Source organism: Muntiacus reevesi, chromosome 9, assembly GCF_963930625.1.
Source record: "Muntiacus reevesi chromosome 9, mMunRee1.1, whole genome shotgun sequence".
NCBI lineage: Eukaryota > Metazoa > Chordata > Mammalia > Artiodactyla > Cervidae > Muntiacus > Muntiacus reevesi.
The window spans coordinates 29,786,942-29,809,834 of record NC_089257.1 but is presented as its reverse complement, the minus strand read 5'-3'; the positions used below and the strand labels follow the sequence as shown (position 1 = coordinate 29,809,834).

The window sequence follows — 22,893 nt, the reverse complement described above, 5'->3', positions numbered from 1 at the left end:
TGAGCGTCCCCGAGCTTTAGAACAAGTGACTGACTAGTCACTTCTTTCGGCTCCGAATTCCATGACACTATAATTTTTTTCTTTTTATAATTTTGAAACTTGCTGAGAAGGATTTTCTTCCCTGAGTGTTTTTTCATATTTCCCTTTAGAGACCACATGATTAATTCAGATTGTGCCAGGGTTGAAAGTGGAAGAGAGATACCAGATTATCTCTAAAGTTGACCTGGGCCATCTTCTCTGTGTGGCTGGAAACCAAGTAAACGTGTCTCTGGCAATCTCCTCCCTCCTGCCGGCGCCCCTTTGCTCCTTTCTTGATGCCTCTCCTTGGCCATTTGCTCTGCCAGCTAGGCCTTGTTCTCACATTCCTAATTTCCCTAAGAGGTTTGGCTGATAATTGTTTAAGACATCAGATTTCCTAGTTGTTTTCTATTTTAAGTAGTCCACAATGAAAAAGTGATTCAAGACCCAAAGGACTCAATGAAAGGTAGAAAATTCTAGGCACAGTGATAGCACTTGGTACCTCCCATCATGGTGGCAGAAAACTACTGGGCCAATTGCTCTATTGGTACAAATTCTGATTGGGCAGTTGCCTCAATAAGTGCTAATTTACTGCCTGGGAAAAATATGGGTGATCAAAAGACTATGGTTCACATAAATGGGATTTTCTATAGGTTTTGCTATGTAGTGTAACCCAGGGTTCTCCAGGCCTCACCAGCTTATCAGAACAGATGGATTTCAATAACTAACTACATGAAAAAAAGCAAAAGCAAAATGACAAGGCAAAATGTAGAAGAAAGCTCAGAATTACTGTCACTATACAGACACATTTTCACCAAGGGACATTTGTTCCCCTGAATAATGCCCATACCTAATCAGCAAGACTTCTGCAAAACCTCTCCTGCCCACGTACTTAGATGGTGACCCACGTGTTCATGAGCAAACCTATCCCACTGCCGCTCCCCATCACAGCTCCACTTCTTCTCTCTAGACTCTGCAGTTTCCAACCAGGGATCAATCAATACCACCATCTCCCTCCAACTGTTCCTCTCTTCTACAGTTTGACATGGGGAGGCCTCAACATGACAATGTTGTGGAGTGTTCTGGAAAGTGGAAGGAAATTGGAAGGCACCATCTTCTTTTGTGTTACATGCGGTTAGATTTTCCAAAGCAGTGATGGAGTGCATAGAGTTCTAAGCAAGCTTCTCCTTGTTTTTACTTAAACAGCCTGTCCTTCCCGTCTTCCTGATTTTCCCACAGCACTCAGAATGGAAACCAAAACCAGTACAGACACTGAACAAGGCTGAGCAGGACTCAGAACTTGTCCTGTCTTTTGATGACCAAATGTTTCTGAATGAAACATCAAATGTAGCTGTCTCCTTGGGGTCACTTTTCTCATCCCCCATGCCTGACAACTCCAGTCCTTCCACCATGCTCAAATTCCAATTCTTAGGCTCAACTAGTACTATAATACAGAAAGCCAAGGCAGTAAGGTGCACCTCTAAATTCCAGAAAAGTATTGATGGGTAGCACTAGCTTCCTGGGCAGGAATTTTTATCTGTTTAGTTCTTTGCTGAAAGCGCCAGCACCTAAAACACTGCCCTTGATAATCCTTTGCAGCTAAATGAATGAATTCTGGTCCCATACAGAAAACTATTCACAGGGACAAAAGCCTGCTTCTTAGCTTCCCCGTCACAAAGACAGCTTAGCTAGGATGAATGGGGCGAAAGAACACACTCACCAGGTCTGTCTACATGTTGGCTTTTCAGCGGTCTCTAAAACAAGGCCACATGTGTTCCCTGCTGGCGGCTCTGAATCTCAGACCAGGGAGGAGAGGAAGGCTAGTTCCTTTCCTGTCCATGCTGGCCCCTCTGCTGCCGCCTGCTGAAGCATATACAGTCTCTCTAGAAGCAGTGGTCCCCTAAGCCTTCTGCATCAGACACCCTACAGAATCCAACAAAAATTACAGCTGTTTCCCAGGAAAAAGAAAAGGTATTCCACAGATACTCAAACACATTTTCTGTATGTAGTATTTCAAGAGACTGAAGAGGGCCCTGGAGCCCCACGATATAACACGAATGATAGACTTGGAAGCAAATCATCTAAAAGCCAAGGAGTTGTTCTCTCTCTTGCTAAAGAAATGTTCAAGTATGCACAAAACCAGAGAGAAATGTATAAGAAACCGCCACAGACTCAACAGTTATCAACATTCTGCTATTCCTGTTTCATCCACTAATCCCTCACCACTTTTAAAAGTTTTGCTTTGCTAGAATATTCTAAAACAAATCTGAGTTTTCAGTTTTATCTATAAATACTACAATGTACATCCAAGTGATCATGACTTTTTTAAAAAAACATAACCACTGAATATTATGACATTCTATAAAATTAAAGCCTTTTTAATATCACGTGCTACCCAGACCATTTTAAATTTCTCCTGATTGTCTAGGAAATAACCTTTCCGACAGTGGTAAGCTTCAAGCTAGATCCATACAAGGGCCAGTCATGGCACTCGGTTGATATATTTGATTAGGGCAAGAATTCAGTTCAATTTCACTGTGTGAGTAGAAGCCACATCAGTCAGTTATCTGATGGAAGTGGTAGATGGGAGGGAAAGCATGCATGTGAGGAGGTACAGGAGACTCTATTAATGAAAAGTACTGCACAATTTTTAAAATAGGACTTTTTAGAATTCTTACTTGACTTTATGATGTTTTCAAGTCATAAAAATCATTTAGATGAGCATCTAGTTTTCTCTTGAACTTGGCTCATTAAAACTATGAACCCAATAAGTCAGAATTCACGTTCCTTATCTGTATCCAGAGTGGATGGGTTGCGTGTAGACTACCGAGCACTTACATTTGATTTCACTTTTTCTTCCTTGAGTAGGTTAAGACAAAAATCACTTGCTACATTAAAAAGAAAATCCAGAGTCCTCAAATATACCTCTGCCTGCTCTGTGGGGACCATGCTGGATCTCTTTGGCTCCCATTCCCCTCTTGATATATAATGCCCAAATATGATGGGTTTACCTGCTGTCTTCCTTGTGCATCCAGCGCTGATGACTATCATCTGCTTTTTTCTCCACCAAAACCACCTCCACACCTGAGCGCAGGTTGGGGCCTCGCACCCCCAAGACTAGCCGAGGAGCAGCATAGCTTATAATTTGCCCATCTCTGTATTCAAACTGCTGGTGGCAAAGTTTCTGCGATTTACTCTGTTTTGGGGGATGGCTGAGATAAAGAAAACCCCATTAGCAGCAGAAAATGCCCTGTGCTCTGATATACTGGAGATTGCAAATTCTGTTGGCGAGAGACCTGCCGTGAACCAAATTCACTTGTAATGGGGAAGCATTATCATCAGGAGAGCAGCGAAGCCATTTGCTTTGCATTGTCAAGCTGATGTAAAAAGTAGAATTCTGAGTTTATTTTGTAATAGGAATGTGTTTATCCAAGAGAATATGAGAAATTCATCAGCAAAGAAAAAAAAATCATTTTAGATCATTTAAAGAGAAAAAGAAGTAGGAGGCAGAACAGTGCAAATAGAAATCAAAACAGAAGAAAAACAGAGGAGTTCTGTACAAATGATGATCATTTCTATCCACTATCTACAGAACCCCTGACAAATACAATCCTATTCTCCAAGCTTTTTCCATCTTCCCTAACAGTTCATAGACTATCATAAACCAAAATGATGATACGCTAATAAGTTAAAAGAATGTCTTACTTAAATATCTCTTAAGGCATTAAACAGACTTAATAAATCTATCAAACATAACAATGCATTAGCAATTAATTTATAAATGTCTATTAAGTCCCTACTTTGTGCATGGACCAATGTTAAGTGTTGAAATACTGAAACTGTTTAATTTATGTAAATTGCTCTAATGTTAAGTAAATACATAAAGATTATGGAATAATTAAAAGTACTATAGATTTCTGTCATTTCACTAGACACTGACCAGATAAAAAATAAAATTAAAAGGCAAGAAATTGCATTTTATTAATTTCTTAAAGACATCGGGGCATTTTACATGCTTATTCATAAGTTCATTCACATACTCATTTCACTAAAATACAGACTCTGTCCTAAGTTCTCAGGAGGCAAAGGTGGATGGGCTTACCTTTTAAAAGAAAAGATAAAAGTGAACAAGAAATTACACCACACAGCTAAAGCGAGAAGGTACTTCCCACCAGTACTTGTAAATGCTTCAGTCAAAATCACAAGAAACCCAGAAATGTGTGTGTTGATGTAGACAGCGACTAACAGTAATATAAATCGTTAGGAATAAAGTGAGTGAACCTAAGACCAGGCAGAAATATTTAACAGGAATCCCTTACAATTTTTTACCTGTATTTCTTCTCTGGTTCCATATTTTCAAAGAGCTCTTCTTCCATTTTCTTTGGAAGATTGTCATCCTCATCAAAGTTATGAGAAGATCCCTGCCAGGCATACCTGAAAAGTGTGTGACAAGCCTTCATTCTGAGATGGGCTCTTGCATGTGAATCCCTATCAAAGTTGAGAAGCAAACAGAGGTCTGAGAATTCTGATTTATACTCACAGGATGTTCTCTGAGGTGCAGTCTGATTGTATCCTGAAGGATGTTAGTGGGTCTGGAAATCACATTTCCATAATGGTGCCTAACACTGCAAAGTCACATCCTACTAACACACAATTTAGAATTTTAATACAAAGCTACCAATAAAATTTCTCAATCGCATAATAAACAGCATTCATCTTTGTTATATTTACTCAGGAAAAAAAATGGGGCCATATGTATTCTATTTCAAAAATAAGATTAGGACTGCTCAATAGTTTTGGAAATTCATAACAAACGTGTAATGAGACTCTTGCCTACTCCATAAATCTGGCATAATTCTGTCTGAAACAGACAGCCTAGATTACTAGGTTTCATAAAATTTACTCATTAGGCAAGGTTAAGGAATCTTAATTAACTTTTCCTCTCAGTAGAAAAATCTAGAGAGACTCAAATAGCACTAGCACAAACATGCCAGGTTTTGATAGAGAATAATATACAAAAACACTTAAATAGTCATAGTCTGAATAACTGAGTGGGCCTCCTGGCTTCTTATTAAGATGAAATCGTGAACAGACAGATAACCACCATGCAGATGTGAGTATATCAAGTTCCCAGGCACAGTTCAGGGTACAGCGCTTGCATGGGGTCATGATACAACACGAGAACTGCTCTGCTGAAGGCAGGATACATATACAGGCAAAGCAGCTAGCATACTCCAGTACTCTAAATGTGCATAAGTGTAAATAAAGTTCTCTGGGGGAAGTTGTGGTCGCCAAGGTGCGTGGTAATTTGATGTAACTGCAAGCAGTGTCAAAGTACTCAAGTCTCCAGGGACAAGTCCTGCTTTAGCAGAGCAGACCATACACTTTTCAAATGAAGCAAAAGTATTACATGTGGATATGGAATTGGTGGGTAACTGCCTCATTCAGAACTTTAGCAGGAACAGCTTCTCAAGTAAAGAAAATCTCATTAACAGTTAAAGAGAAACAGTGCCATCTTGTGTTGAAAATAGAAAATGCAGCTTTCCCACCAACTTCATCTCTGATGAAAATAGACTAACAACAAAAATAAGTCAGTTTTAACACAGTCAGCAAGGTGTAAATAAGATTTTTCCTCCAAGTTGAGATGTTTTATCTTCTAACTCGGGCAGTCTGTATGCTCTTCAGCTTCCAAGCATATGAAGTACAGTACAGTCAATTTTAGAACAGCCATTAAAACAGACACCTAAACAAACATCTTGCTTCACTGATTCATTTATGTCCACTAGTTAAAACTGGACATGGAACAACAGACTGGTTCCAAATCGGGAAAGGAGTACGCCAAGTCTGTACATTGTCACCGTGCTTACTTAACTTATATGCAGAGTACATCATGTGAAACGCCGGGCTGGATGAAGCACAAGCTGGAATCAAGGTTGTTGGGAGAAATATCAATAACCTCAGATATGCAGATGACACCGCCCTTGTGGCAGAAAGCGAAGAACTAAAGAGCCTCTTGATGAAAGTGAAAGAGGAGAGTGAAAAAGTTGGCTTAAAGCTCAACATTCAGAAAACTAAGATCATGGCATCTGATACCATCACTTCATGGCAAATAGATGGGGAAACAGTAGAAACAGGGACAGACTTTATTTTCTTGGGCTCCAAAATCACTGCAGATGGTGACTGCAGTTATGGAATGAAAAGACGCTTGCTCCTTGAAAGAAAAGCTATGACCAACCTAGACAGCATATTTAAAAGCAGAGATATTACTTTGCCAACAAAGGTCTGTGTAGTCAAAGCTATGGTTTTTCCAGTAGTCATGTATGAATGTGAGAGTTGGACCATTAAGAAAGCTGAGTGCCTAAGAATTGATACTTTTGAACTGTGGTGTTGGAGAAGACTCTTGAGAGTCCCTTGGATTGCAAGGAGATAGAACCAGTCAGTCGTAAAGGAAATCAGTCCTGAATATTCATTGGAAGGACTGCTGCTGAAGCTGAAGCTCCAATACTTTGGCCACCTGATGTGAAGAACTGATTCATTGGAGAAACCCTGATGCTGGGAAAGATTGAGGGCAGGAGGAGAAGGGGATGATACAGGATGAGATGGTTGGATGGCATCACCGACTCGATGGACATGAGTTTGAAAAAGCTCCAGGAGTTGGTGATGAACAGGGAAGCCTGGTGTGCTGCAGTCCATGGCGTCACAAAGAGTTGGACATGACTGAGCGACTAAACTGAACTGACTGAATTCATTCATTCATACACCAAGTCAGTATTTAGTTAGTCACAGATTCCTTTAACTAATATTCCTTGAGCATCTACTACATTATAGGGACAAAGGTCTAAGTATTGGGGATACAGTGATGAAAAAAACTGTTCTCAGGATTCATGGAGCTTACATTCTAGTGGGAAGAAGAGAGATAATAGACAAATAAATGAATAAACAAGCAATATAAGTGTTACAAGTGGAATAAAACAGGAAATTGTGATAGAAATTGGGCAGGGTCAGGTAGGACCTACTTTAGCGATGGAGTCAGAGAAGGCACCTCTTGGGACTGGGACAATGGGAAGGAGCCAGTCACATCAGTACCTGAAGGGAGAACAGCCTAGAACAAGTGGAAAGGCCCCAAAGCAAGAACATACATGGCTCATTGAGGAACAGAAAGAAACTGGTGTGACAGGCATATAATTAGTGAAGGGAAAGTTAGTTTTAGGCTAACATTAAGGCTTAAGAAATGACCAGGGCCTGGATACAAGGCACTGAAGAAATCAGAACGTTCCCTTTAAACTCCAGGCTCTGAAGGCCTTTTCTTCCACAAAGCATCAACGCAGAGGTTAATGCCCTCAGAATTTCTTTTCCACTTTGTTTCTTTTACTTCTCATCAGAAATCTTTTCACTGAACCCAACTATCAAAAGAGTTCCTTCCAGATTTACATTCTAGCCTCTTGCTTTACAGATGTCCCTCCTTAAATTATTTCTCCTCTTTTTAAATATGTGAAAATCTTCATACAAACATATGTAAGAAAGTCTAGGGAAAGTTTGTGTTTACTTAATATAAGATGATAGGGGTTTGAGTGATCAGAAATGGTTCAAAGAACGAGTGAAAGTTAGCCTGGAAAAGATACAACCCAGAAGATTAATGACAATGAGTTCCAAATACTTTAAACAGGTGAACTCATAGAATAGAGACATTCTAAATCACTATTTCAACATTAAAACGGGCTGCCTTGTGAAATAGTGATCTCCCTGTCAATCAGGAGTATTCATGAAGAGACTGGATTAAAAGATCCTGCCTAGAATGTACAGGACATTCCTACATCATTTTTTTTTTAACCTGAGGTATAACATGTAACACTATACTAGCTTCAGGTGTACAACATAATGATTTGATAATCGTATATATTGTGAAATGATCACAAATACATGTAGTTAACATCCATTCCTGCAGATAGTTACAAATTGTTTTTCTTATAATAACTTTAAGATCTGCTCTCTTAATGGCTTTCAAAAACACAGTGCGATATTACTAGGTATAATTACCATGCTTCGGCATTATGTTGTCGAATGGACTCAACCATTTTTAGATCAAGGATTCCAGGCTTTGATGAAATCTATGAATCAGGACAAGAATCTTTGCTCTCAAAGATATCATTTCTTTTTTCTTATTTTCTGTTTATTTTTCCAAAATACAGTATAATAACTCAGAGGCTAAATGACACATTCCTTATAAGAACAACAAGAGGGGATGTTAGGAAAGTTTGTGGCCCATTCCCTAACGATTGAGCAAGATATCATATAAGTCAAATCACTCTCTCTGTGAAAGGTTTTCCTTTCTGGGGCCTTTTTAGTGTCAGGATGTAGGACCAGATGAATTACCCACAAAAATGAGGAAGTTTGATTACTGACATAAAAGTTAATATTCTTTTACATGAGGACAGAAACAATCTTTTAAAACAGTGGGTAACAATGATGTATAAATTAATTTTCAATTACTACAATGGTAATTTCTGGTTTCATAATTTGGAAACTCATTCAATGATTCCTTCATTTATTCAGTAAATGATGACAAAAGTCAGTTTCCCTGGTTTTCGCAGAACACATGTGACAGTTTCTCCCCTCAAGGAATTCCCAAGTTGGTAGTTGTTGGTGAGGGAGAGGGTAAGGATCTGATAAGTACATTGCTAGCACAATCATTGTCATGATTGATTTCAATGATAAAGAATCCTTCCACCAATAAGGAAGGGGCATGTCAAGGTGCCTCAGTTGGGGAGAAATGAGTATGTGGTCAGGCCTACAGCAGCGCGTCAGTGGAGCAGGCAGTGTTCAGCTGACAGCTTGCAGCTCTGAGCTGGAGCTTGGGGTTCACATGGCAGACAGAAGAAGTATGGAGAGGAGATGGGCATGTGGGCACGAATGAGGGTTAACACGGGCCTGGATGAGGGCCAGGAGGGCTTGGAATTGCAGACTACACAATGTTTTCTGTCTGCAGTAGGTAGCCATTGAAGAACTGTATAAAAAAGATTGTGCTTTAGAAAGATGATTGTCCAGACTTGAAACGTCAAGGTGAATTGGAAGGAGGAGATTAGGAGATAGAAACCAACCAGAAAGCTATTCCAGCAATCCAGGATGGTAACTTACATTATCATACATTCAGCTGGAATCTCCAGTAAGGAAGAAACACGATTGTTCCTAAAGTCCATGCTGATGGAAACAAAACATGATGAATTCCTCAAATAAATGTCCTCAGTTCTAAGATTCTAGTCTTTTTAAAAATAGTAATGTCAAGGACTTTTTCTGCATCTATTGAGATTATCATGTGGTTTTTATCTTTCAATTTGTTAATATGGTATATCACATTGATTGATTTGTGTATATTGAAGAATCCTTGCATCCCTGGAATAAACCCAACTTGATCATGGTGTATGAGCTTTTTGATGTGTTGCTGAACCGTTAGCTAAAATTTTGTTGAGGATTTTTGCATCTATGTTTATCAGTGATATTGCCTATAGTTTTCATTTTCTGTGTTGTCTTTATCTGGTTTTGGTATCAGGGTGATGGTGGCCTAATAGAATGAGTTTGGAAGTGTTCCTTCCTCTGCAATTTTTTGAAAGAGTTTTAGAAGGATAGGAATTATCTCTTCTCTAAATGTTTGATAGAATTCTCCTGTGAAGACATCTGGTCCTGGGCTTTTGTTTTTGGGGAGATATTTGGTCACAGCTTTAATTTCAGTGCTTGTAATTGGGTTGTTCATAATTTCAGCACTCCTTAATTACTAAAACTCTTCAAAAAATGGGCATAGAAGGAATCTACCTCAACATAGTAAAGGCCATACATGATATGCCTACAGCAAACATTATTCTCAATGGTGAAAAACTAAAAGCATTCCCCCTAAGATCAGGAACAAGACAAGGGTGCCCACTTTCCCCACTACTATTCAACATAGGTCTAGAAGTCCTAGTTACAGCAATCTGAGAAGAAAAAGACATGAAAGGAATCCAGATTGGAAAAAAAAGAAGTAAAGTTCTCACTGTTTGCAGGACATGATACTGTACATAGAAAACCCTAAAGATAATATCAGAAAATTACTAGAGCTAATCAGTGAATTTAGCAAAGTTGCAGGATACAAAATCAATACACAGAAATCACTTGCATTTCTATATACTAACAATGAAAAATCAGAAAGAGAAATTAAAGAATCAATCCCATTCACCATTGAACAAAAAGAATTAAATATCTAGGAATAAACTTACCTAAGGAACTGTACACAGAAAATTATAAGCCATTTATGAAAGAAATCAAAGATGACATAAATAGATGGAGAGATATTCCATGTTCCTGGGTAGGAAGAATCAATATTGTGGAAATGACTATACTATTAAACACAATCTACAGATTCAATGTGATCCCTATCAAATTACCAATGGTATTTTTCACAGAATAAGAACAAAAAAAATCACAATTCATATGGAAACACAAAAGATCCCGAATTGCCAAAGCAGTCTTGAGAAAGACGAATGGGGCTGGAGGAGTCAACCTTTCTGACTTCAGATTATACTACAAAGCTGCAGTCATCAAGACAGTATGGTCCTGGCACAAAAACAGAAACATAGACCAATGGAACAAGATAGAAAGCCCAGAAATAAACCCATGCATCCTTTGGGTATCTTATATTTGACAAAGGAGGCAAGAATATACAATGGGGTAAAGACAGCCTCTTCAATAAATGGTGTGGGAAAACTGGACAGCTACATGTAAAAGAATGAAATTAGAACACTTCCTAACACCATATACAAAGACAAGCTCAAAATGGATTAAAGACCTAAATGTAAAACCAGAAACTATAAAACTCTTAGAGAAAAACATACACAGAACACTCGATAACATAAATCAAAGCAAGATCCTCTATGACCCACCTCCTAGAGTAATGGAAATAAAAACGAAAGTAAAGAAGTGGGACCTGATTAAACTAAAAAGATTTGCACAGCAGAGAAAACCAAAAGCAAGGTAAAAAGACAACTCTCAGAATGGGAGAAAATAATAGCAAATGAAACAACTGACAAAGGATTAATTTCAAAATATACAAGCAGCTCATACAACTCAATGCCAGAAAAACAAACCAATCAAAAAGTGGGAAAATGACCTAAACAGACATTTCTCCAAAGAAGACATACAGATGGCTAACAAACACATGAAAAGATGCTCAATATTACTCATTACTAGAGAAATGCAAATCAAAACTACGATGAGATATCACCTCACACCAGTCAGAATGGCCATCATCAAAAAGTCTGCAAACAATAAATGCTGGAGAGGGTGTAGAGAAAAGGGAACGTTCTTGCACTGTTGGTGGGAATGAAAATTGATACAGCCACTATGGAAGACGGTATGGAGACTCCTTAAAATACTAGGAATAAAATCACCATATGACCCAGCAATCCCACTCCTAGGCATATACCCTGAGGAAGCCAAAATTGAAAAAGACACATGTATCCCATTGTTCACTGCAGCACTATTTACAATAGCTAGAACATGGAAGCAACCTAGATGTCCATCAACAGATGAGTGGATAAAGAAGTTGTGGTACATATACACAATGGAATATTACTCAGCCATAAAAAGGAACACCTTTGAGTCAGTTCTAATAAGGTGGATGAACCTAGAACCTATGAAGTAAGGCAGAAAAAGAAAGATAAATACTGTATTCTAACGCATATATATGGAATCTAGAAAAATGGTACTGAAGAGTTTCAGACATAGAGAATAGACTTGTGGACATGGGAAGAGGGGAGGAGAGGGTGAGATGTATGGAAAGAGTAACAGGGAAACTTGTAAAATAGACAGCCAACGGGGATTTGCTGTGTGGCTCAGGAAACTCAAACAGGGGTTCTGTATCAACCTAGAGGGGTGGGATGGGGAGGGAGGTGGGAGGGAGTTTCAAAAGGGAGGGGATATATGTATACCCGTGGCTGATTCATGTTGAGGTTTGACAGAAAACAACAAAATTCTGTAAAGCAATTATCCCTCAATAAAAAAATAAATTAAAAAAATTGTAGCATCATAACAGAATTATTGAAAGTAGATCATTGTGATGGTTGAACACTGAAGCCCCAGCTCTATCCTTTTGCCAGGAAACTAATTAATACTAGCTCTTCAAATGCCATTAGTTTCACAAACTTGACGTGGGTTCCCCGCATGGGCTCTGAGCTGTTACTGAGCTAATGAGCTAAGTTCAAATAGGAACAGGTAGCTTTTCTGGCCACACTGATTACTCACAGAATTTCACTGGAAGCATTTTCTAATGTTAAAGCATTTTTTTGCATTTGCTTTTCCTCTGGTTCTATAATTTGCTTCTCTTTTCCAAAAATTGGTTTCCTCACAGCAAGCTTGGCTCCAGACACAATGTCACTTTGGACTTCTAAAACAAGAGCTGAACAGAAATGCACAAATTGCAAGGACATATTAGTTATGATTTCAGAGCATGAGGATTTTGAAAACATGTGTTAAAACAAAAATGCAGAAACTTTCCAGCTGTTGTGTCTAAGAGAATTGATAGCTGCTCTTTAAACTAATAAATTGAATTTCACTTAATTTAATTTTTGTAGATTCTTTTCTCTCAAAATATTTTCAGTCAAAAGTGCTAAAAGTAGGTCTTTCCAAAAATAAGCTGGCTATTGTAAATTCTAACTCTTCAAATGGGTTACATTATCTAGATATATGCCTTTAGATCATTCTATGGGATCCCAGACACTTCAGTGAACGTTCCCAATGCCTTAAGAGACACGTGCAAAGCTTAATATATGGTGCTCAATATATGCAATAAGATACTATTTTAAATTATATTAATGAATTTTCTCTTTTTCCTTTCTATGTATAACATCTTTGTCCTGGTCCTGGGGTATCCTTCAGGGAAGATGGAAGACCATGAGGAAATGAGCAACATGTACAAGAGGAAAGCCTAAGTACAAATACAGTTTTGACATTTAAGCACAAGACTAAGGCCATGCAGGTCAGGATGACACTGTCATGATTTAGGATTTTTTTTTTTTTTTCTAAATGCCTTTAGTTCCCATTTAACTCATCAAAGTTTTCATCTCAGAGCTGAGCTGGAGGAACCCTACCATTTCTGGGCCTGAGGGAATCTGTGGTAGAATACAGACAGAGGTGGAAAACCAGCACCAGGTGTCATGATTTCCTCCCACAGGTGTCTTAGCTAGATGAGGGAACACTGAGGACATTGCCCATTGTTCGGGACACAGTGATAGTTACTTCTTGAGCTGTCCTCACCCCTTCAATCTACATGAAGCTGGATCTGGTTTCTGGGAGGTGCAGCCATGACTAAGGATTTACTGACAGCCACGCAGGGGAGCTTTGCAGAAGTGGCTGCCAGCCAAGGGTCAAGAGGTTTTGTAGCAAGGTTTGCAGAGATGGCTACCCAGCCACAACCAGGCTGCAGAGAGCACGGGAGAGGTGGAGGCAGGTAGGAAGCACTACCCCACCCAAAGCATTGTCTGGGCCAGAAGAACGGGACACTGTCACTCAGCCATGGACTTCAGCCAGCAGGGCCCAGAAAGCAAGAGGATCTGCACCCCCAAGTTCCTTTCTTCCATGCTAGAGAAGAACTAAAGTGAGAGTCTGGAGACTGGGAAAACTGAAAGCCTTCGCTAAAGGGCCTATTTAAATAAATGGATGGGACAAATGTAAACCTGACAGTACATTGAAAGTTTTCCTCGTTGGGGGTATACCTGGGACTCACAAAGAAGGCCCAATTTGTTAAAGACAAAATAAAAGTATGTTTTCTTTGCACATTCAAAGTACAGTGTGAATTAAAATTGCAACTCTGTTAAATAAAAAATTAGTCTAATACAAAATAGTAAGATGCAGGGATGAAATTTGACCTTGTTTAAACAAGCAAATTTCTTTTTAAAAAGCCATATTATTAAGTTTTTTTTTTTGTTGTTCTGTGTATATATATATATACAGAGAAAGAGAGAGAAGGTAAATAATTCCAGTGCTTACCCTCTATCTTATGCATACTGCAGAAGGTTTGAATTTTAGAAATATCTGATGCTAAGTTCCTTAGGAAGATTTGTTTCTTTTGCTGAGCAGTGGACAGGTCAGGATTGATCCAGTGTTCACCACATGAAACATACACCTACCAAAGAAATAAGTCTTTAATCTCATACAATTGCTCACAGCAGCATTATTATACCCCAGACTGGAAACAAACAAAACATCCTACAATAAGTGAGTGGTGAAACAAACTATGGCACCATACTCAATGATAAAAGGAATAATGCTCATTGATAAAAAGGCACAATCTATTAATAAACACAACAAAGTTCATGGATCTCTATGGTTTTGTACTGAAAGAAGTACTTCTCCATATATCTTTGCAACTTACTATGAAACTCTATGAATCTTTAATTAATTCAAAATACTAATAAGAAGTTATAGAAAAAATAAAGGAGATAAAGGAAAGAAGGAAGGGAAGAATGTGGGGAAGGATGCTAAGTCACTTCAGTCGTGTCCGACTCTGTGTGACCCCATAGACGGCAGTCCACCAGGCTCCCCCATCCCTGGGATCCTCCAGGCAAGAACACTGGAGTGGGTTGCCATTTCCTTCTCCAATGTGTGAAAGTGAAAAGTGAAAGTGAAGTCACTCAGTCGTGTCCAACTCTTAGCGACCCCATGGACTGCAGCCTACCAGGCTCCTCCATCTATGGGATTTTCCAGGCAAGAGTACTGGAGTGGGGTGCCATTGCCTTCTCCGTATGGGTATAAATCAGGGGTTTGTAAACTGTCAGGCTAAGTCACTTCGGTCTTGTCCGACTCTTTGCAACCCCATGGACTGCCAGGCTCCTCTATCCATGGGATTCTCTAGGCAAGAATACCGGAGTGGTTTGCCATTTCCTTCTCCAAGGGATCTTCCTAACCCAGCGATCAAAGCCATGTTTCTTACGTCTTCTGCATTGGTAGGCTGGTACTTTACCACTCGCACCACCTGGGAATGAATGAATGGATGAATGAATGAAAGTTGCTCAGTTGTGTCCGACTCTGCAATTCTATGGACTGTCCATGGCATTCTCCAGGCAAGAACACTGGAGTGGGTTGCCTTTGCCTTCTCCAGGGAATCTTTCTGACCCAGGGATCGAAGCTGGGTCTCCTGCATTACAGGCAGATTCTTTGCCATCTGAGCTACAGGGAGGGCTGAGGTCCAAATCTTGCTCAAAGCCTGCTCTTGTAAATAAAGTTTTATTGGAACACAGCTATGCCCACTCATTTGCATATCTGTGACTGCTTTTGTGCTACAGTGGCAGAGTTGATATTTCAATAGATTCCACATGGCCTGTGAATATTAGGAAGTGTCAGTTCACAGAAAACTTCACAGAAAACTCCAACAACCACTGGTATGAATGAACTTGTAGCATATGCATCGAGCTGTTAAGCGACATTTCTAGATGCTGAGAGGACAGATGATACTTTTTCTTTTTGCTTATTTGTACTTTCTAAATGTCTTTAAATAAATACATATTTGTTTTAAGAGAGAAAAAAATAGAGTAATATATTGAGAAAGACTTAGTTAAAAAAAAAAAGAAACTCAATGCTGCCTTTTTTGAGGTCACTCGCTAGTCACACATACTTTCTATGTTGACCCAGGGGAAGTTTCCTGAAAAATATCTTCTTTCTGATCAACAAGGTTATTCTTCTCTCACAGACATACTCAATTATGTGACTGTTCATGTTTCAATCTCCATGTCGGTGGCTCAGAACAGTTGGACAGATTCATTTCTAGCAAATGTGCAGGATCTTTTAACAATCACTCCTGACTCCATCCCATTCTCCTTTCACTCCTACTCCCTCTGCCCTGGTGGCCTCAATGACTTATCTTTAAATTAGATTTATCTTTTTGCACTGTATGCTTTATTGCATCAACCTTAAATTCTTTCCAAAATAACACAGTGAATAAGCACAGCAGCAAAAACAAAAATATTAGAAGGAAACAAACAAGACACTTGGCAGGGATAGAGTTAGGATTCAAAACACAATCTAGCAAGCTCCAAGAACAGAGGCTCTCTGCTCTGCCATGCTGCCTCTAATATTAGCCAATGGTACTTTGAATTTCAAGGGGTCTTGACATTTGGGGCTGAGTCAAGTTCTAACAATTTGGTACAAGCTTGGTTCTCTGTTCAAAGAATTTCAGGCATCTATCAAAGTGGGTTTTCTTTTCGAACTGATACTTCAAATTCTGTAAGTGGGAGAAAAGGCCGGGCAACTAAAGTCCTTCCACTTCTTAGCATTCTCCAATCACTCAAATTGTTGTTGTTGAAACATTTCGTCACTAAGATGCGTCTGACTCTTTTGTGACCACATGGACTGTAGCCCACCAGGCTCCTCCATCCATGGGATTTTCCAGGCAAGAATACTGGAGTGGGTTGTCATTTCCTTCTCCAGGGAATCTTGCAGACCCAGGGAACAAAGCCACTTGGGAAACCCAAGCACTCAAATAGTGTATGAGAAGCTAGATACGATTTTTTTTTTCTGAAAAGGTGAAAATATCATTTAGGAAGAAATTGTTAAATAACCACATTTTGAAAACCTCAAAAACAATATAGAATTTACCTCCTTAAAAGAGCAGGGCAGAAATCACAAGTGGGTAATAATTTGGTTCTCTCCAGTTTCTGCCTTCATTTATTTATAAGGTGGTTGTGATGAGCATTAAATGAGTTCTGTCATATACAGCCCTGAAAATCACGCCTGACACATAGAAAGCACGCAACAATAAGCTATTTGTATTACCTTCTGATGGTTGCTGAATTAAGATAATAGTGAGGAAAAAAATAGGAGGAAAAGATGGTGCTTGAAGTCATATAAAAAAATATTTTTCTTTTAATAGTACCAGTATATTAATATTCCTAGTTTCATGGTCATGTTTTTTTACCAGTTCATCTCTTTGAAGTTCTTTTAGGGTGAAGATTTCCTTCCCTTTTTCACTGAACAATCTCCGAGCTGCAGAAGGTAAATTTAAAATTTCAGTGCACCTGTAATATAGACACAAAAATTGACCTTGCATGTGGAAAGTTTCCAGCAGAGAAGAGAGTAAATCAAAGAAATCAAGGTGGGTCATTAACTATAACTAGTTCTACAGGACTGTGGGGCAGTTGAGAGCTCAGTCCTGGAATCTATCAGATGCCTTTTGAATTTCATTCCCCCTCTTCAGGTGTAGGACTTGGACAAATTATTTAAACTCTCTAAGCCTAAATTTCTTACCTGTCAAGGTTGTTGTGACGATTAAGGGTTGATTATGAAATGTGCTTATTAGCACAATGCCAAGCATGATTGACAAGCAATAAAAAAATATATCATTATTGACTTTTCACTCCTCAACATGCTCCTGTGAAATGAAAGTCGCTCAGTCATGTCTGACTCTTTGTGACCCCATGGGCTATACAGCCCATGGAACTCTCCAGGCTAGAATACTGGAGTGGGCAGCCGTACTCTTCTCCAGGGGATGTTCCCAATCCAGGAATTGAACCCAGGTCTCACGCATTGCAGGCAGATTCTTCCCACATTGCAGGCAGATTCTTTACCATCTGAGCCTCCAGGAAAGTCCCAACATGCCCCTATACTTTCCTATTTGTGGGTCTTTTCTCTTGTTCTTGCTTCCATATAAAACACCTTACTCAGCTTTTGCTGTTGAAGCTCTACTCTTTCTCCAAAGTTACATCCATCACCCAGTAGGTCCTCATCTCTCTCCACCAGAAGTGATTCCTAATAGCCCTTTAATTTTCCTCCTCAAACAAGCACTGAGCCAGCCTTGTGGATATCGAGATGAATGATACAGTTGCCCTGTTTCGTGGGGGGGCTTCCTCTCTAGTCAGGGGGAAAGACTGGTCGGTAACTGAAGTGTAATATGAACTAACGGAGTTGTCACAGGCACCTGGCCAGAGTGTTGTGAGAACACAGAGGAAAAACAACGAATTCCTCCAGGGAAGCCTCAGCTAGAGAAGTGACCTTTAGGGGTGGACCTTGATGAAAAAACAGGAGTTCACCAAGTAGAGTTAGGACGCAGAGAAGTTTTACGTGGCTGGAGCTGGGTTTGTGGACAGGAGGTGGAGCCAGATAACGCTGGTAAAGAAGATAGGAAACAATTGGGAACCACTTAGGATGCCAGACTAATGAACATGACCTCTATCCCATAAGTATCAGAAAGCCATTGGGGGTATTATGGCAGAGGAATGGTGCAGTCAGATCTGCTTTTTAGAAAAAGAACTGTCAGAAAAGTGGAAGGTGTGCTCGAGGTGGAAGGTGGAGTTCATATAGTCATTTACAGCAGAGGTAAGGAGGTAGAATTGCGGGGAAGGGGAAGAAGAGCTAAACAGAATGATGGGGCATGTCCAAAAGAATGCTGTTTTTTTATTAAAATGTAGTCTATAGTAAATGAGTTAGAAGTGACTTTGAAAGTCAAGAAAACCCAGCTGTATGAAAAATATTTCTCAACTTTATTTCTTTAGATGGCATAAAGACATTTAAGTCAGTAATTAGGCTTCCATTTTTCTGAGAGGTCTTAGAAAGAAATAAGCCAGTGGGAATTCAGTCTCTGCTTCTCCTGTCACAATCCTGGAGGCTGATGGATTGGTGAGGTCTGGGCCAGGTTTCTCATTCATAGGAGTTGTCGGGGTGGAGGGATGGGTGGGGGAGGGGGGACTGTAAGAAGATTGAGCCCCAGTTGAAAGATTTGCTTAATTTTCTGTGGATGCTACTCAAAGATTCTGCCACTTACTCTAGATCCAAGCATGACCTAAGGAGAGTTACCATCATCATAACCTGCTCCCACTCACATTTTCCTGGGAGAATTTTGGACTACTGCAGTATCCAGTTTTAGGACAACTGGGAGAAGAGACTGGATAAGAAGTTGGCAGATTTTTCTTCCTTCTGTTCTTGGAAACCCTAGTTTAATAGTGCTGAATTAAATTGGTCTGAGTAGCTGCTGTGCTAGAGATTAGCTGCTTCCTCTGTGTTGAATTCCTTTAGCTAGTTCATGTGCCAGCCAGCATCAATGGAGAGAAAAGAAAGGAACTGACTCTTAAGTGCCTAATAAGGAATGTGGACTTTGGAGTCAAATTGACTGGGTTCAAACTCTAGCCTTCTCATGAATAGGCTCTGTAACCTTGGAGAAGCTACTTAACTTCTCTGAGCCTAATTTTCCCCATTTGTAAAAGGTAGGCAGAGCAGTACTTCTCTTATAGGGATATTGTACAGATTAAATGTGTGAATACCTGCAAAGCATCTGACACATAAAAGTCAGCAACATATTGTTAAAACAGACCATGCACTGCAAGCACTTCATATCTACTCTCTTGCTGAATTCTCACACCTTTTCTGAGAAGCCCATTTTATGGATGATGCAACTGAGCCTGGTGCCCAAGGTCACAAAATTGGTGAGTTCAAAAGCTGAAATTCAAACCTAAAACTCTCTGGGTCTTTTTACTACAGCATATGGCCTCCTGAGAGGGCATCATCATAGAATAACAGGGAAGAAACAGACTGAAATGCTCAGTGAGTGGTTCAGGATTTCTCTGTTGCATGGGAGGAAAGGTCCTAGAAATGAAATCCTCCGACTCTGACACCAGAAGTTAGGACTGATAACCATGAGGCTTTGATTTACAGAGAATCCAGAAAAGCAGAGTTTTATCTCTGACTTCACTCTCTCAGGACTGGTTTTTCCAATACTCCATGTTGCCTGCAAATTGAGATATCAACAAAATGGTCTATACCTATTATTTCTCAATGGGGATTATTATGCTTATTATGTTAGATCTTCCTTAGGCTTTGTAGATGGAAGAATCACCAGCAACAAAGATTCTCAAAACTGTCTATAGTGAATTATTAAATTACTGAAGGCTAGCATAATTTTCCTTAAATTCTGTATAACTGCCCTCTCATATTGAAGAAGACATATTTTGCAAAAAGCTTATATCACATATTCTGCCTTTGAACGGTTATCAAAGTCTATGGGAATAATTCTTATTTGGGTAAAAATATACTGATCAAAAGAAAAATTACAATGTACTTCAGAAACATAGATTTCTAACACTTAAAAAGTGATTTAAATAGACAACTACTCTGTCCTCAATACAAATAAATTCAAACCAAGTGCTATAAAATTGTGAAATATATTTTTAATGGGAAAAATGTACATTTATAGAGTTGGTAGTTCAGAAACTAGGAGAAAATCATAAGACCTAGAAATCTGGGGGGGAAATGTTACTTATAATGTACTCACATAGCTTATAAACTTCACAGAAAAAACTCCAGAATCATTATATTAACAATTGTTTTCTTATGTAGGTACATATATATTTCTGCTATAATCATCCAGGCACTGGAATGGAGTATACCTTTGCATTTAGGCTATTATTTACCTCTCCAAAAGCTGGTGAAGTCCAGTCTGGTTTGTCTCTGCATCAGAATATTTAGTGACAAAATTTTTCACATTCCCTTTCCTTTCAGGGCCAACATATCTGGAAAAAACAATCCAAGATTAGACTGATATGTCAGGATACACTGCCAAATATCATTCAGCTTGTTACAGTATGTGAACAAATCATGAAGTTTTGATTTATCATGATTTACCCTAAAAAACCAACAGTTAAGAAGCAACAGTTAGAACTAGACATGGAACATGGAAATACAGACTGGTTCAAAATTGGAAAAGCAGAACATCGAGGCTATATACTGTCACGCTGCTTATTTAACTTACAATGCAGAGTACATCATGAAAAATGCTGGGCTGGATGAAGCACAATCTGGAATCAAGACTGCTGGAGAAATATTAATAACCTCAGATATGCAGATGACACCACCCTTATGACAGAAAGTGAAGGGCAACTAAGGAGCCTCTTGATGAAGTAAGAGAGGAGAATGAAAAAGCTGGCTAAAAACTCAACATTCAAAAAACTAAGATCACGGTATCCGGTCCCATCACTTCATGGCAAATATATGGGGAAATAATGGAAACAGTGACAGACTTTATTTTCTTGGGCTCCAAAATCACTGTGAATCGTAACTGCAGTTCTGAAGCTAAAAGACACTTTCTCCTGTGCTATGACCAACCTAGACAGCATATTAAAAAGCAGAGACATTACTTTTCCGACAAAGGTCTATCTAGTCAAAGCTATGGTCTTTCCAGTAGTCAGGTATGGATGTGACAGCTGGACCCTAAAGAAAGCTCTGAGCTCTGAAGAACTGATACTTTTGAACTGTGGTGTTGGAGAAGACTCTTGAGAGTCCCTTGGACAGCAAGGAGACCAAACCAGCCAATCCTAAAGGAAATCAATCTTGAATATTCATTGGAAGGACTGATGCTGAAGCTGAAGCTCCAATACTTTGGCCACCTGATGTGAAGAACTGATTCTTTAGAAAAGACCTGATGCTGGGAAAGATTGAAGGCAGGAGGAGAAAGAGATGACAAAGGATGAGATGGTTGGATGGCATCACTGACTCGATGGACACGAGTCTGAGCAAGCTCCAGGAGTTGATGATGGACAGGGAGGCCTCATGTGCTGCAGGCCATTGGGTTGCAGAGTCAAAGCACGACTGAGCAACTGAACTGAACTGACCCTAAAAAATATGCCTTTCTTAAAAAATAGGGTTTCAAATACTATCACAATTAAATATTAAACTTCACAAACATTTATACTATGAATAATTTATATAGGAAAATAAAATTTCAATATCTGAATCCTTTTACAATAATGTTGAACACTCAAGATGTGAATTTATCAACTTTGAAGAAAATGCAAAGATTACATTCATTTTGCCTTTGATATTTTAGTCATACACTGTTCATATTCATATGTTTATTCATGTTACTCAGATACTGTTTCAGTATCAATCCAAACCTAAAATATTTTTAATGAAAAATCAATAATGATGATCATAGAAAAATAATTGGAATACACATTGTTCAAATTTTTTGGTAAGACAGTCTTCTGTAGTTTTAGAATCTTCATATTACATTAAATGAAAGATACAGTGTTTAAACATAGCTATTCATTCATTCATTGATTTGAAATTTAATCAAATATAAAATGTTATGTTAGTCACTCAGTCATGTCCATCTCTTTGCTACCACATGGACTATAGCCAACCAGGCTTTTCTGTCAGTTGAATTCTCCATGCAAGAATACTGGAGTCGGTAGCCATTCCTTTCTCCAGGGTATCTTCCTGACCCAGGGATCAAACCAAAGTCTCCTGAATTTCAGGAGATTCTTTACTGTCTGAGCCACCAAGAAAGTCTAATCAAGTGTAGTCAACCATTAATTCATTTACTCATTCAACCAGCACTAAATTTGTGACCCTGAATCACATGGTGAATAAAACAGCTTAATAACTGATTAACTGAGACACACAGTTCCATGACCATAGCAGACAGCAGATATATGGATGAAGAACACACCGGTCCTGTCTCTCTCATGGATGAAGACATAAGCAGATAATCACAGCACAGACAGTGGCAGAAGCAACCCTGGTGAAAAGCGCAAAGTAGTCAGAGCAACGGAGTTCAGAGAAGCTACAGGTAGCTCAGGGGTGGGGATGGGATGTCAGGTTTAGAGTCAACAACTAGAAATGAAGTCCAAGCTCATTCTCAATATACCTTTATTAATAAGGCAAATGAGAGGTGTTGGAAGTTGAGAGGATTTAGGAATGAGAATTGGGGGTAGTGGTGATAAAGAGCTAGACAAATATATGGAAACAGGTCATAAAGGGTTCTTAAAGCTCTATTAAGGAGTTTGAAAGAATCCTAACTTACTAATAAGTAATATCTCTGTACATTGAAATTATATAATATGTAAAGTTAATAACTTATGCTGAGCC

General features: G+C 39.1%; 1 protein-coding gene across 1 annotated transcript in view; it reads right to left on the bottom strand.

Annotated features, from left to right (window-relative positions):
* DCDC1 (doublecortin domain containing 1) overlaps positions 1 to 22,893 on the bottom strand; it is a 423,479-nt gene that overhangs the window by 63,609 nt on the left and 336,977 nt on the right. The window contains exons 21-25 of the mRNA XM_065944379.1: positions 16,955 to 17,054; positions 14,032 to 14,167; positions 12,289 to 12,442; positions 4,348 to 4,506; positions 3,030 to 3,230 (exon numbers count right to left, since the gene is read on the bottom strand). Coding sequence (XP_065800451.1) covers positions 3,030 to 3,230; positions 4,348 to 4,506; positions 12,289 to 12,442; positions 14,032 to 14,167; positions 16,955 to 17,054 — 750 coding nt within the window. The remainder of the gene's footprint in view (positions 1 to 3,029; positions 3,231 to 4,347; positions 4,507 to 12,288; positions 12,443 to 14,031; positions 14,168 to 16,954; positions 17,055 to 22,893) is intronic.